The sequence below is a fragment of the Halichondria panicea genome, chromosome 10 (genome assembly GCF_963675165.1).
Source record: "Halichondria panicea chromosome 10, odHalPani1.1, whole genome shotgun sequence".
NCBI classification, from domain to species: Eukaryota; Metazoa; Porifera; class Demospongiae; order Suberitida; family Halichondriidae; genus Halichondria; species Halichondria panicea.
In genome coordinates this window covers 4,149,908-4,163,255 of record NC_087386.1, presented here as the reverse complement: position 1 = coordinate 4,163,255, position 13,348 = coordinate 4,149,908, and the positions used below count along the sequence as shown (strand labels likewise).

Here is a 13,348-nt window from a genome sequence, read left to right as displayed (position 1 = left end):
AATAATCATAATGCAAAACAAACTTCTTCTATAATTATAACATTCTAATACTTTTTGAGCAAAGTAAAACATGGCAAAAGGCATTAGCCAGCTCAGCTTCATCATTCGTATTCACTCTCTAGATGAAGGCTCTACTACTGACCGTGGAATCATTTGACCGTCACATGGTCAACCAGAAGTTCCTCAAGTATAAGCCCCTTAAGGGTGTGAGTAAGGACCCAAGGGCGTGGTGGAGGTACGCCATTTCTGCCGTGTTGGAGGAGGACGTCATGAGGAAGACCAAGATGTGGTCATGGAAACACATCAAGAAGCATAGGTGTGGTACTATATCTCAGTTGATTATTGTATGCAAATGTGGCAGTAGTATCATCAAATGGAACAAAATGCGGAGTATTTGTGAGCCTGTTCTGTTGTTTGATATGTTCCTCTGTTAAAAATTAAGAAGTTTATTCACCCTATAGGCACATCTACGTGCACTACTAGAAACAAATGCTTTGTAAACTATGTACTACTTATATGTACTGAGTGCTCTTTTTGGTTTTTGCAGGGAGACTGTGAAGCTTTATGTTGAGAAGTACCGTGAGAAGACTCACTCCATCAACCCCTCCTCCTCACTGCTCACCACGATACAGGTACGCGCGTCATGCTCTGGTGTATGAGTAATTGCCACTATAATGATAATAGCTGGGCTGGTCAATACCATGTTGTACATCTGTACATATCGGTACATGCTTGTGTATATAGACTACAATTTGCTTGGACCTCATACGAAAACTGAGTGTTTAAATCACTGTATAAATACATACGTATAACGTACATGTTTGAGAAGTTATATAATTAATATTCCTTAGGAATTGGAAGACCAACTTGACTGGTTCAACATTCTGGTATACAGGAAAAAGAAAAAGAAAGAGGTGAGAGAGAGAAAGTCAGCTTTTAGCTGTGTCATTAATTATTGATTATTTATTTCTTAAAATTATACATGTAGCGTATGTGAGAGAGATTAATGAATATTCCAATGTACATATGTGGGTTAGGTGGAAAAACTGGACTGTTTTTCTAATCATGGCTTACATTTCTACATGAAATGATTAAATTCTAACCGTATATAGATCGAATCATTTTTTGTGAAATCATTACTATGCAGTGAACGTAGATTGCCTCTAATCTCACACCCAATTCCGTCTGGTGTATGTGTTCACTTACAGTATGACACATGCATGTGCATGTACATGTATGTTTTCACTTCAACTTTTTGGTACCCCCAGAAATCAAAAGACATTTCCTCTTACGAAGTACTTCACATGGACCTTTCCAAGACCACAAGCACCCCTATAGGCTTGCATCCCCTCACCACACCTGGTCTAAGCAGCCCTAGCATGCCGAGCGTACTACCTGCCCCTAAAAAGGTAGACACGAGTATGACCACACACCTACCAAAAAGTGGTGCATCTGGTATTGGACCCACCAAACCCCCCACACATCCTCTCCTTGCTGATGACTCTAAAAGAGGGACTGAGCTCAGTAATCAGAGCAAGAAGCCCAAAGATAAGGATGTGATGTTGACTCGAAAAGATACAGAAACGAGTACGACTACATACACATCAAAAAGTGGTGCCTCTGATATTGGGCCCTCCAAAAACCCCACACACCCTCTCCCTGCCAGTGAGTCTAGAAAGGTGGTTGAGTCCAGTCAGAGCAAAAAAGCCAAAGACAAAGATGGCAGTGAGAAGAAGGGAAACATTTTCTCACGATGGAGACAAAAGCATAAATCATCGGATAAACAGGAAAATGCAAGTGCAGGAGCTGGAGTGGCAGTGTCGGCTGCTGAAGAAGAATTTGAGATGGGTATAGAAGAGACAATACCAGAGACTGTTCCAGAGATGACACCAGAGAAGATACCAGAGAAGAGTACATGGGCCAAGACAGTACCAAAGACTGTTCCAGAGAAGATACCAGAGAAGAGTACATGGGCCAAGACAGTACCAAAGACTGTTTCAGAGAAGGCACCAGAGAAGATACCAGAAAATATACCAGAGAAGATTATAGGGACCAAGAAGAGCAAGAGCATGGAGGAAGAGAAAGGTGGGTTGATTCATAATTATGAGAATATGCAGTTTCAGTCTCAGTGTACCATGTTACTCATACTACGTGTTATTGCTGTGAATATATCTGTATAGTGCATATGTCATGCACGTCCCACAGTGAATAGATCATGAGCAGTTATTACTTTAATTATTTGCTTTTCAGTATTGTCAGTGTCAGCTCAGGAAGATGACAAGGGCAGACAAGAGTTGTACCAGGCCATCGGCTACTCTCCTGATGAAGAGTACATCGAGTACCCCAAAGATGTAAGTGCTCATGCAGCATTTACAGTTTAGCATGCATTGGTGCTGCATTCATCTGTTATTGCATGCATTTATAGTATAATTGTCCAGCAAACATACCCTCTGGCCATCACCCACTTCACTTCTCTGTGATGCCTGCCTGCCTATCCATGCTTACAATTGATACACTATTCACACACCCATCACTCCTCAGTTTGTGGCCCATGAGATTCATGTGGTGTTCAGCACTGTCACGTTGGAACTCTATGGCCAGAAACAGTGAGTGCAACCTCCACAATTAATAAATATAACTGCTTGAATTTCAGAAGCACCTGGTGAGAGCCATAATTGTAACTGTAACAGGTGTTTGCACTGTTTCTTGATAATTGATCTGTTTATATGTACATGTTGCTAGGAATATTAACAGTATTGTGCAATTGATACAAAACAAGCATTTTTACCCGAGGCGTGTGAGCGGCCACAGATATAGTAGTCTGTTGGCTTGTTTGTTCATGATATCTGAGCCTGCTCACCTGGCTGCCACAGTACTGCGTTTACAGCATGGATAGCCTCCACACAACAAGTTATTAGTTTTAATAGTGGCAGATTTTGATGTTAAAGCTTTGTTGTTGAATAAAAAAGCAAGCAAAAGCTAAGAAGCTTAAACTTGCATGTTGGGTTGGCACAGGTGTTATTTATTTGAGGTGCATATTTACAGCTTAAGTGATTCTGTACCCAATGGAAAAAGGTCGCTAAAGTAGAATTGTGATTAGGGTTGTTGCTTCTTTGCTTATTCCTAGCCCAGAACATACCAGGAGCCATATTTAAGACTATAGGCTTTTTTGCTGCCTGATTTTGCAAGTTAGTATGGCCTACTTTTTTTGTATGTTTCAGCTCTGTTCTTAAAAGTTTCAGCATGCCTCTAGAGTATACAGAATATCATTGCTCATATTACTTGCTGCTTAGCCAGCTTTCATTTCATACATATCGTATGGTGGACATTTTTGTATATTTCGTATTGAAGAGCATCATACGAAAATTAAAACCACGAAATTATTCTCGCAATAGATTCAACGCACTATCCTGAACTGTACAAATATTTAAAATACGAAATATTTAAATAGGTAGTCTGTACAAAAATTACCCGCTATACGGTACTACCACTACATTTATGTAAACAGCCGAGGGTTAGCACTTCAGTGCTATAGTAAATTGTGACCTAGGCCTGTAACCTTTCTCAACTACTAAAGTTTCAACTCTATGAGCTGCGTATTTTCTTCCTGTAAGTAGCGATTGACACGTAGATGTCACTCAATCATTCTGTAATGTGTGGGTATGTTCTCATTGCATATGTATACATGTACATGTACCATATACTGGCATCCCATGCAGTACATAATTAATTATACTTGTTGCTTGTATGTGTGGTTGTGATGGTTTTTTCAGAACTCGCTGGGTTTTTAAGGGATTATTTTATTCCCAGGAAAGTTGGCACACTGGTGACTGAGAGGATCAAGTTTGATGTGCAGAACAGACCTAGCTCAGATTCTGTCAGGTAATAACCTCTATCATTTTGTATATAATTATATTGTGCTCATACAGTGCACGTCATTTTATTGAAAAGCAAATTTTTAAGGGCAAGTATTGCCGCAAATCATCTCATTTAATATTATTTTGTGTACTATCCCTTTATACTTCAGTGTGCGAGCCTCTGTGGGCACACTGGAGATGGAGGGTGTGCCCAATGGTAACAACCGTACCACCATGATTACCTCCAAACTGGTTTCGAAAGACACTGATGCAACACTGGTCAATTTGGCGCTTGAGATCAACCCACTCGATAGGCCTGAGATGGATATTACTGTCAACGCTGTCCTTAAACCACTGCAGATTACCTATGACTTTGTTAGTAGCGCATGCTTGGGCTGTACCTTAAGCCTACTTACGTATTTTACGTGTAGTATCAATAATTATTTATGTAGGCCATCTAACAACTATTGTTATAGATGCACTTTTTAGCATAATTCTCGTTTGAAAGGAATATTTTAAGCCCTCACGTAACTGCAGGCTACTGTGGAAGGGCTCGTTGAAATGTTTAGACCTCCAAATCAACTCCACTTCCAAGAGTAAGTACATTTTCTCCACATGTGTAAAACTATATATCCAAGTGTGTTGTGTGTTTTAAGTGTGTTATGGCCAATGTGGTGTTCATAATAATTATGCTCATTATTCTTTCTTACCCCTATATACGATGTAGGTTAACAAATGCAGCGTCGGCGTCGTGGGAGCAACTCAAGCTCCAGACGACCGCTGGTCTCCAGGGTGCACTTCAAAACAGGAAACAATTGGACCTGGACATCCGACTGCACTCCCCTTACCTCATAATGCCTGAGGGAGGCACCTACTCAGAGCAGTCTCACTTGGTTGTCGTGGATCTGGGAGAGCTGAGAGTGTTCGGGACCACCAAAGACCCTAAGCAGCTACCTAAGGTGAGAAAAATGTTGTTGGAATGTTTCTACCCTTCTTCCCCATGTGTATATTTTACCACTAGTACGCATGTCGTATTATAGGTACAAAAAATACCCACTTGTACAAGGATTTGTACAACACAGCGTATAATAATATCAATACTATTATGTATTGGATTGGTATTCTCGGATGCTTTCCTTTGCGAGGGAATCTTTGCATATTTGTAATTTTACAGCCATAATTAATGGATATGGTTTGTTGTTTGTAGCTCATGCATTTGTCATGTGTACAGAAATTGTCTGGTACTGATGACTTTAGTGACTATTATGACAAGTTCTCCGTGAATCTTGCTGGGATGCAAGTGCTGGTCGCCAAACCAGGTTAGCTGTTTAAGCAATGTCACATGCATGCGTTTTAACAGAGTCTCATATATACTGGATATATATAATTAGCTATTTTGAACATTGATTGCAAAGTTCTTCCCCATCTGTATAATAACAGGACTCTGTATAACAATAGGATTTGAAAAGTAGTAATTTAGAAGTACATGTATATATCCCTAAATACTTTCTTTACAGGTCAATCCAGGCATGTACATGTAGTCCTCTCTCAATTAGCATCACTTAAATACAACATGATGTAGCTGTGTGATTATAAGGTTGTCAATACTCTATGCTCCTTGTGTATAGAAGAGGACTGGCGTGGTGCCATGGCGAGTGGGTCCTCTCCCCTCCATATCATTGCGCCCACCGGGTTTGAGATACAGCTGCTCAAGAGTATGATCATGGACGATGCCCTCCTGGCCACCATGAGGGTGGAGGGGACCATTCCTGGCTTTGAGATCAACCTCTCAGACACCCAAGTTGCTACACTTGTCAAGGTGCATGCTAACAATGCATTGTTACATTGTGCATGTGTTACATGTTACATGTATGTAAAAGACACTGTACACGTAACTGGCAATGTTTTTCTCCCTAGTAATTATGTAGTTGAAGCATTTGCTAATCTAATGGTATGCACACAAGATGGTGATTGAAACCATGACTGTAAATATGTAAGTACAGGCATTCTATGCGTATAGTTGCAAAAGTGTTGTTGTGTAGAGGAATGTGTATGTTTATACTTCGGCACACGTGCGCAGCGAGGTGTGTGTGTGTGTGTGTGTGTGTATTTCTTGATGTATAACTGGTCTACCGTTGCAATGCAGGTGTGAGTGAGAGCTTCTATAGCCACTTGTTCTTGGATTTTGACTTGTGGATTTGCAAACAAAGCTTAGTTTTCGCTTACTTGGAAGGCATTGAGTCTCAGTTTAGACTCTTGCGTAGTAAAATCTGTATATATTCTACTTAGTAGTAGTCTCTGCAGTAAAGCGCAGCTATATTTTTAGTTGCTAGTGTGATATAAGAATTGCAAAAGTTTCACTGTCAATATCTAATGAGCAGCCATTGCATTAATTATTAATTATTGCATCAATTATTGCATCAATGCTGCGCATGTCCTACTTAGTTTACCACGTGCATGTTGTTATTTAGAACTTTGCGATCGGAAAAAAGCACAGTCGAACATTCCCTACTCTTTTCATCATTCCCTGCGCGCATGCAAACTTGAATTATTCATGCAGCTTCAATTCCATTGAGGCATCAGCACTCGTAGTGCTTTCAGTAATTAACAGATTCACCGCATTTCCCTTCAGACTATTGGCTCTCAGAAAATACCTCCATCACTGATCAATAGAGGCATGGAGTATAGCCAACTGCCAGTGAGTTAATGATATGTGTGTAGCTGCCAGACGGTTTGGGTTTCCTTGGTGCTTCAGTTGCTGTCTGCTCGTACGTATAACTATAATTATAGGCATGTAGTAATGCATGTGTATTATATATAACAATTATATAGCTGTTTGCACATGTAATGTCATGCTCAAGGTATATAGTCAATGCTGTCTGTCAGTGTAAGTGCACTATATGTTTTCCTATAAGGTACGTATTTATCAGCTGATCATTGTCGTGTGCTCCCTCTATCTTATGCAGCCAAGGCCAGGGTCAAAGCTAGTGCTGGATAATGCAACACAACTGGTGGACAATATGTCTCTGATGTCCATGTCCAGCTTTGGAGATGACGAGGAGGAGGAGAGTACTGAGTACTCCATTGCACCACATCAAACGTATGACTGTATAATTATATACAAAACTATTTATTGTGTGTTGAAGTATGCATGCACTGGGGTCATTCCAAATGTGTGTTCCTGTTATGACTTGTGTGCTATGCTAAAGCTCTCTTGATTTGTATACTGGCAGCTAAATGGTTTGTTTAGGATTTTGCTTCAGCTTCAAAAAACACATTGGAGACTTGACTATCCCTGCTACTTATAGTTACACGGCTAAACTCTTTGTACTTTGCTTTTGAACTGGTACTGACCTGGTTTTAGAAGCAGTTGGTCGTTTCTTTGCTCTCTCCCTGCATGTCTCTGATATGCTTATCAGGGTGTCATACAGGATTTTGAAGTAGAGGGGGGAAAGGAAAAGTGAGCGGAAAATGTTGCTAAAAAAAGGTCAACTGTTATTTCAATACCCAGCTATGGACACTCAGTCATAATTGAAAGGGGGGGAAAATTTGAGCTAGGGGGGATATCCCCCCTTCCCCCCCCCGTATGACACCCCTGCTTATTATTATACTAAGTGATAGTAGTTCTGTTCACGAACTCAACTCGAACTCAACTCAACTCAATGCTGTAGATCTGTTTACATTTGTTCCTATATCATAATGATTACACGTGTTACTTAGCTAATAGTGTCAGTATAATGACACTCATTAAGAGATACATGCAGTATAGACAATTTGGGCAGTTAAGTTGAGTTTACTTCGTTAGCCCAGGAATACAAAAGAAAGAGGGATTGGAAATTACTGCCACGCCTGTGTAAAAGGACTGACATCTGGTGAAGCACTCCATGTAATTAATCGCACTCGCAAATAATTGCATGGAAGACTGCACTGTGGTTTTGTATCTCTGGTTTCTAGCTCTCCTATCCACTAGCAATCACTCAGGGGCTGGGAGATACTTGAGAGAAGTAAGCTTATACCACTGACAAGCTCTCCGTTGTTTGTACTCTGTTTCCAATTTTTGTTAAGTTTAGCTTGAATTACTCTATGTCAACTTTCTCTGTCCCTCCTGTGAAGTCAAAGCAGCAAAAGACATCGCTTGACTTGGTTATTATGTATCTAAGTGCTACATAGAATGGCTTTATGCTATAAATAAGTTGTACTGTTCATAAATGTTTGCAGTATAGTCCTTCAAACTGCTTTAGTATACTTTTAGACACACCGCGGGCCTGTACCTCTCACGACTTCATAGTAAGGCTATTCCTTCTTTTATAGCATTTATTTGTTTATTGGTAGTGGCTGCGTGGCTTAGTCGACTTTTTAGAGCTAAATTCTCTTTACTTTAAAAAAAAATGATAAATTTCACTGTTTCTATGTACAGCACATTGTGGAGCAGAGCATGCTGACTATAAATATAATCCTTTGTAGTTTTAACCACGCCCTATAACGCGAAGTGTTTCTCGCAAAAATGTTCGTTTTCAATCCCTCTTTCTTTTGTATCCCTGGTTAGCCTTGTCTTCATCTCAGCATGTTTACCCGCATGTGTGCAGTCATTGAAAAGCGCAGAATATAAATGCTTATATAATCAGGCGCTTTAATTGCACCAAGGGTGAAGCACTTGGTGTTCTGAAGTCAATTCATTCCTGCATGTACGTATATGTTATAGTTAAACACTCTTTTGACCAAGCATAATTTTTTATTCTAGTACGAATCAAGACATGTCCAGAAATGTGTTTAAAGATGTCTCCATCAAGCTGATCCTCAACAAGGTACATGCATGCAGTGTTGCGAAGTTTTCATTCAAATTAATTTTTGTCAACTCTTGATTAACAATTTTCATGTATCCAGTTTCTTTGCGTATGATTATTGTATGTACAGGTAGCACTACTCATTGTTTTTTGTCATTTGATCTGTGGATCGACCTGGTACATTTATACATGTAGCATAATTCGCAATAATCGTTAACCATGAATTATGTAGGTTGCAGTCAAGTTATCCCAGACCACACAGAAGGGTGAGAAGGGCGTGATTAGCCAATCTCCCCTGCTGGACATTCTCATCAGTGACATACGGACAGACATAGAGGATAGGAAGTGGGACACACAGGGTAGTGTCACCATGAAAGAGGTAGCCATCCTAGACCACATCACAACAGGTGGGTAATAAATGACAAGTTCATGAGAGGGGAAGGGAGGGACAAAGGAGTTTACCTCCTTCTATGAAATTTCAGTCGTTAAAAGTTAACCTCTAGTCCTGATTGGCCCGATTCTAAAATTGTGTGCTGCATAGTGTAATTCTTCAGTTTTCATTGCCATGGAATGTATGTGTTTGTATTTCTCCTTATTCAGATGGCACCGGTAGGCCCACCTACTTGTTAAAGACTAAGTATCTCCATGATGGGAATTGCGTATCAGCAAGATTTGTAGCGGTGAGTATAACATAGGGTTGATTGCATGGGTAAAGAGCAAAAGCTTTCGAAAATACTTGTAGGGAAAATACTTGTAGGTAAATATCCTTGATCTTGATAGCAAGAGTAAGCTGCAAACCTTACAATGCGGCCCTAGACAATCACATACAAGAGTTTTGACGTAATCTCCCCTGAAAAAAGTCTTAAAAATTAAATTTAAAATTTTCATTTTCAGGTGGCCCCTGTTGGTACTGACTTTGCTGCCAAGTACACTGGTCTGAAGGACTCCGTGTCAGCTCAGCTCTCACTGGTCAAGTTGATACTGCACCGCTCCACTATCAAGACCATTATCGAGTACTTCAACACTCTACAGCCAGTCCTTAATAGGTAATACATGTAGTAATAATACTTGACTGACTGTACATTACTGTAACTATTTTTTACAATCAACTGATAGTGTACCATGTACAGTAAAGCTGTACCATGTACGGTAAATACAGTCATGTGCTTTTGTACATAATTATTTTGAATTTTGCTACTGGGTAAAATCTGTATATTCGCACTCTTGGTGGCCCGAATCTCACAGCTGCAGAGTACACACAATAAAGCCCTTTGTCGGGCCTGATTGATGTAAATGTTATTAATGCAGCCTCAGCTCCTCTGATGAACCAGACAGTCCATTGGGATTGGAGATTGTCAATAAATCAGAAACCTTCCCCACTCCTGCTACAGGTGAGACAATTTAACTGTCATTCTTAATTCTCTGCAGGAGAATATCAGTATTATTCTTGCTGTAACTTCTCAATGGTTGCAATGGTTGCAATGGAACAAAAACTAAGAGCTCTATAAGGCTTCTAGCCTCGTTTTTTGGATTTTGATTTGTGGATATTTTTTTTCTATAGTGGCTGTTGCAGTCGGATGCTTGAGAGATTTTTATTTCATTGCTGGTAGCATTTTAAAGCAACACATTGATTTCTTGACTGATAATTATCATGTCACTTGGGACCTACCTCAGAAATAGTCGAAACAAGTATAATTAATGATTGGTGATATCGAAAATAAATTTGTTCAAATATCTTGCAGGTGTAGTCAATCTGAACGACTTCAAGCAGCCTGTCACAAATGAGTTCCATTACGATGTGCAGTTTGGAGGGATTGATATTGTGTTAGTACAGGACGGGAAGGAGTTCCTTGATATGGGACTAACAGGTATCACTTACGTACATGTACCATTTTGTACTTTGTGCAGTATAATATTATTATCTACAATGTCAGGCATTTCTTAAGGTTATGGGCAACAGTCAGAGGAGGATCGTCAGAGTCAAAAGGTCTTAATTATACAGCTGCTTCCAGAGTACTTTAATTAAATTCCACTCAGCTATATAGCTCCACGTGAATTAGAGATACTAAAGGAAGAGTAAATGAGTGGAATATAATTAAAGTCCTCCGGACGCAGCTTTATGATTATGACCTTTTGACCCTGACGATCCTCTTCTGGGCAATAGTTTCACCTACTCGCACATAAATATCAATATAAAACCTGTAAACCCGCAAAGCACTCTCATGATGGCGGTCCAATACAGTCATGTGGCTCTTCGCCAGTTGCAGCTCTGACAGTATGCAATTGCTCTGAGTTATATGAATATCAAAGCAGGGTACAGTATAGAACCCTCAATTATCTGGACACCTTGTTTCCAGAGGCAGGCCGGATAATTGGATAATCGAATTAAAAACCACGCCTTGGTCCACACACTTGACTACTGAAATAAGTAAAGTAGCCAGCCAGAGGTAGCTAGCTAGAAGGAAATACATTTTTGCTGAGAATGCAATAAGCAAGGAGGGGGTTTCCAAGACCAGATCTAACCCACGTAGTCAAAAAAAAACAGTTGACCTAGTAAAATTGTTCATTTGGAACCCCCTCTCAAAATTCCTGGATCCGCCACTGTAGTTGGGTAACTAATCCCATGGAGCCTCCAAAACTGTTGCGAAAAGTTTATGTTTAGACCATCGTGTACATACGTATTAGACCAGCACCTACAATGTACACTAAGCTGCAGCAGGGTCCATACTTTCTTTTTTAAGTTATGTTATGTTGTTGAGATAATATGTATATAAAGTTTGGTACTCAATTCTTGGATAAAACATGTAAATATTCGTCAATATATTGTTTACCACTGATACACTGTACACTGCATAGGGGGTATTGTTAAGTTTGACATTCATATTTTTTGTTATAATTAACAGTTGCTTAAATATTTCTGCTTTGTTTGTACTGTGCAGGGTTCTCTGTGAAAGGTTCGGCTCAACCAGAAACAGTCACCGTTGTGGCAAGGTGTGTAACTGCTCTTTCACTTTAACTTCTACTGGCTGCCTATAAGTTTATGAAAGTTATAGTACATGTATATGTTTTAACCCAATGGCATGCATGACTTGATGTAGCATCAAGGACCTCACGGTGATTGATCCTTCAATTGCTTCAAGTGCCACTACTATCATATCCAAAACGGACAAAGAGAGAAACTTCATCCTGCTTAATGTAATTTTAAATATTGTATGGTAATAGCGGAGTCTTGTACAATGTCCTGTCACGGTAAAATCCATCCCCCCTGAAATTGATCCAGATTTTGGCAGAAAGGTCTTCTTGGCCAGTTTTGACGCCCAAAAATTGTTTTACAGTTTCCATTAAGGTCTAATAGGAGAATACTACTTTTTTCTGAATATCTGCAAAGCAGGTTCAAAATGTGCATAAAATTGTGTACCTTAAAAATGTGTGCGGATGTAACACCTGTATGACTGTGTGGATACTTGACTCTCCATGCTCGTCCCAGGTGGTCCAGTACAATCTGGCAGCCCACGAAAGAGACCCCCATGAGTTGGACTGGGTGGACACCTCCCTCAAGGCAGAGGTCAACAGGGTCAACGTCAGCTTCAACCCAACCTTCATGAGCAATGTGCTAGAGTTCGTGAAGCAACTGGAGATTAACAAATCTTCCTATGCCGGTGCTGCCAAGGCAACTGTTGAAACTGCTACTGCCACTGTAAGCTAATAGTGTTGTTGAGTAGGTATATACATGTACCTGTTCAATCGGTTTATTGTTGTATTCAATGTAATGTATTAAGCGTATGTATAGGAACTTATAGTTTGTGTACTGTACTGTGTATTAATCATTTGTAAGAGTCACGTATATGGGCGTCCCTTGATCCATATGTATATGGCAAATCAGTGCAAATAGCAATTTCTGCCGTAGTGCTAGAGTACCCAGTGTTTAACCCATGCTGTATATGAGATTGATTACGCCCTGCACTGTAGTGTACATGTATGTGCATGTTGATTGCAAGTACTATTGTTATAGGCCAATGCGATCATAGAAAGCACCAAGATGGCTCACAGACTGAAGTTGGACCTCACCCTGCATGCCCCTGTGTTGGAGCTGCCCTTCACCACAGAAACCAGACAAGGCAGTATCTTCATCGACCTCGGGGAGTTCAGAATGTCCAATCAGTGAGTTAATTAATGGTGTGCTGCTTGATTAAAGTAAATGTTGTCAACAAAACTTGTCATGGAGTAAAATTAGTTATTATATTGAGCCCCTAAGTTTGCTTGAAAGTTTGCTACAATACGGACACGTGTAAGTTTTTCTGCAGTCTGAAACACGGCCACGACATCCATCGTGAGTCCATGGATAGTGCCACAACTGATACCCTAACTTTGTTGGGAGCTCCGACAGTACTTGATTGTATGCGGATGGAGACAACAAGCGTTCAAATATTTAGGTGAGCATGCAATATAAGATTTGTATGTGCGTGAATACCTTTTCATCTGGAAGTGCGTTCATTTCCATGAATTTAGCACAATGGATAATTATACTGGGCAATAAATGCTACGTACCTCGATCTGTAAACCCTTACTAATTAAAGTAGGATATACCATTATGTCCTCTGAACTGCTATAATTATAGCTGGTTTTTAAGTAATACCAATGTACAATCATACATGTACGTACACCCTCGTACACGCATGTATATAGATCAATGTATGTATGTATACA

The 13,348-nt window shown here is 40.0% G+C and overlaps 1 protein-coding gene across 2 annotated transcripts in view; it reads left to right on the top strand.

Annotated features, from left to right (window-relative positions):
* The window catches only part of LOC135342983 (intermembrane lipid transfer protein VPS13A-like), a 65,837-nt gene that overhangs the window by 15,088 nt on the left and 37,401 nt on the right, over positions 1-13,348 (top strand). For both annotated transcript variants that reach the window (XM_064539878.1, XM_064539879.1), the window contains 25 exons: positions 123-316; positions 548-632; positions 852-914; positions 1,269-2,085; positions 2,251-2,351; positions 2,542-2,606; positions 3,811-3,882; positions 4,028-4,232; positions 4,395-4,453; positions 4,585-4,816; positions 5,089-5,176; positions 5,486-5,676; positions 6,490-6,555; positions 6,824-6,957; positions 8,599-8,662; positions 8,874-9,048; positions 9,242-9,321; positions 9,536-9,687; positions 9,950-10,032; positions 10,384-10,509; positions 11,581-11,632; positions 11,740-11,836; positions 12,129-12,338; positions 12,654-12,802; positions 12,946-13,074. In XM_064539878.1, the coding sequence (XP_064395948.1) occupies positions 123-316; positions 548-632; positions 852-914; positions 1,269-2,085; positions 2,251-2,351; positions 2,542-2,606; positions 3,811-3,882; positions 4,028-4,232; positions 4,395-4,453; positions 4,585-4,816; positions 5,089-5,176; positions 5,486-5,676; positions 6,490-6,555; positions 6,824-6,957; positions 8,599-8,662; positions 8,874-9,048; positions 9,242-9,321; positions 9,536-9,687; positions 9,950-10,032; positions 10,384-10,509; positions 11,581-11,632; positions 11,740-11,836; positions 12,129-12,338; positions 12,654-12,802; positions 12,946-13,074 (3,689 nt within the window). The remainder of the gene's footprint in view (positions 1-122; positions 317-547; positions 633-851; positions 915-1,268; positions 2,086-2,250; positions 2,352-2,541; positions 2,607-3,810; positions 3,883-4,027; positions 4,233-4,394; positions 4,454-4,584; positions 4,817-5,088; positions 5,177-5,485; positions 5,677-6,489; positions 6,556-6,823; positions 6,958-8,598; positions 8,663-8,873; positions 9,049-9,241; positions 9,322-9,535; positions 9,688-9,949; positions 10,033-10,383; positions 10,510-11,580; positions 11,633-11,739; positions 11,837-12,128; positions 12,339-12,653; positions 12,803-12,945; positions 13,075-13,348) is intronic.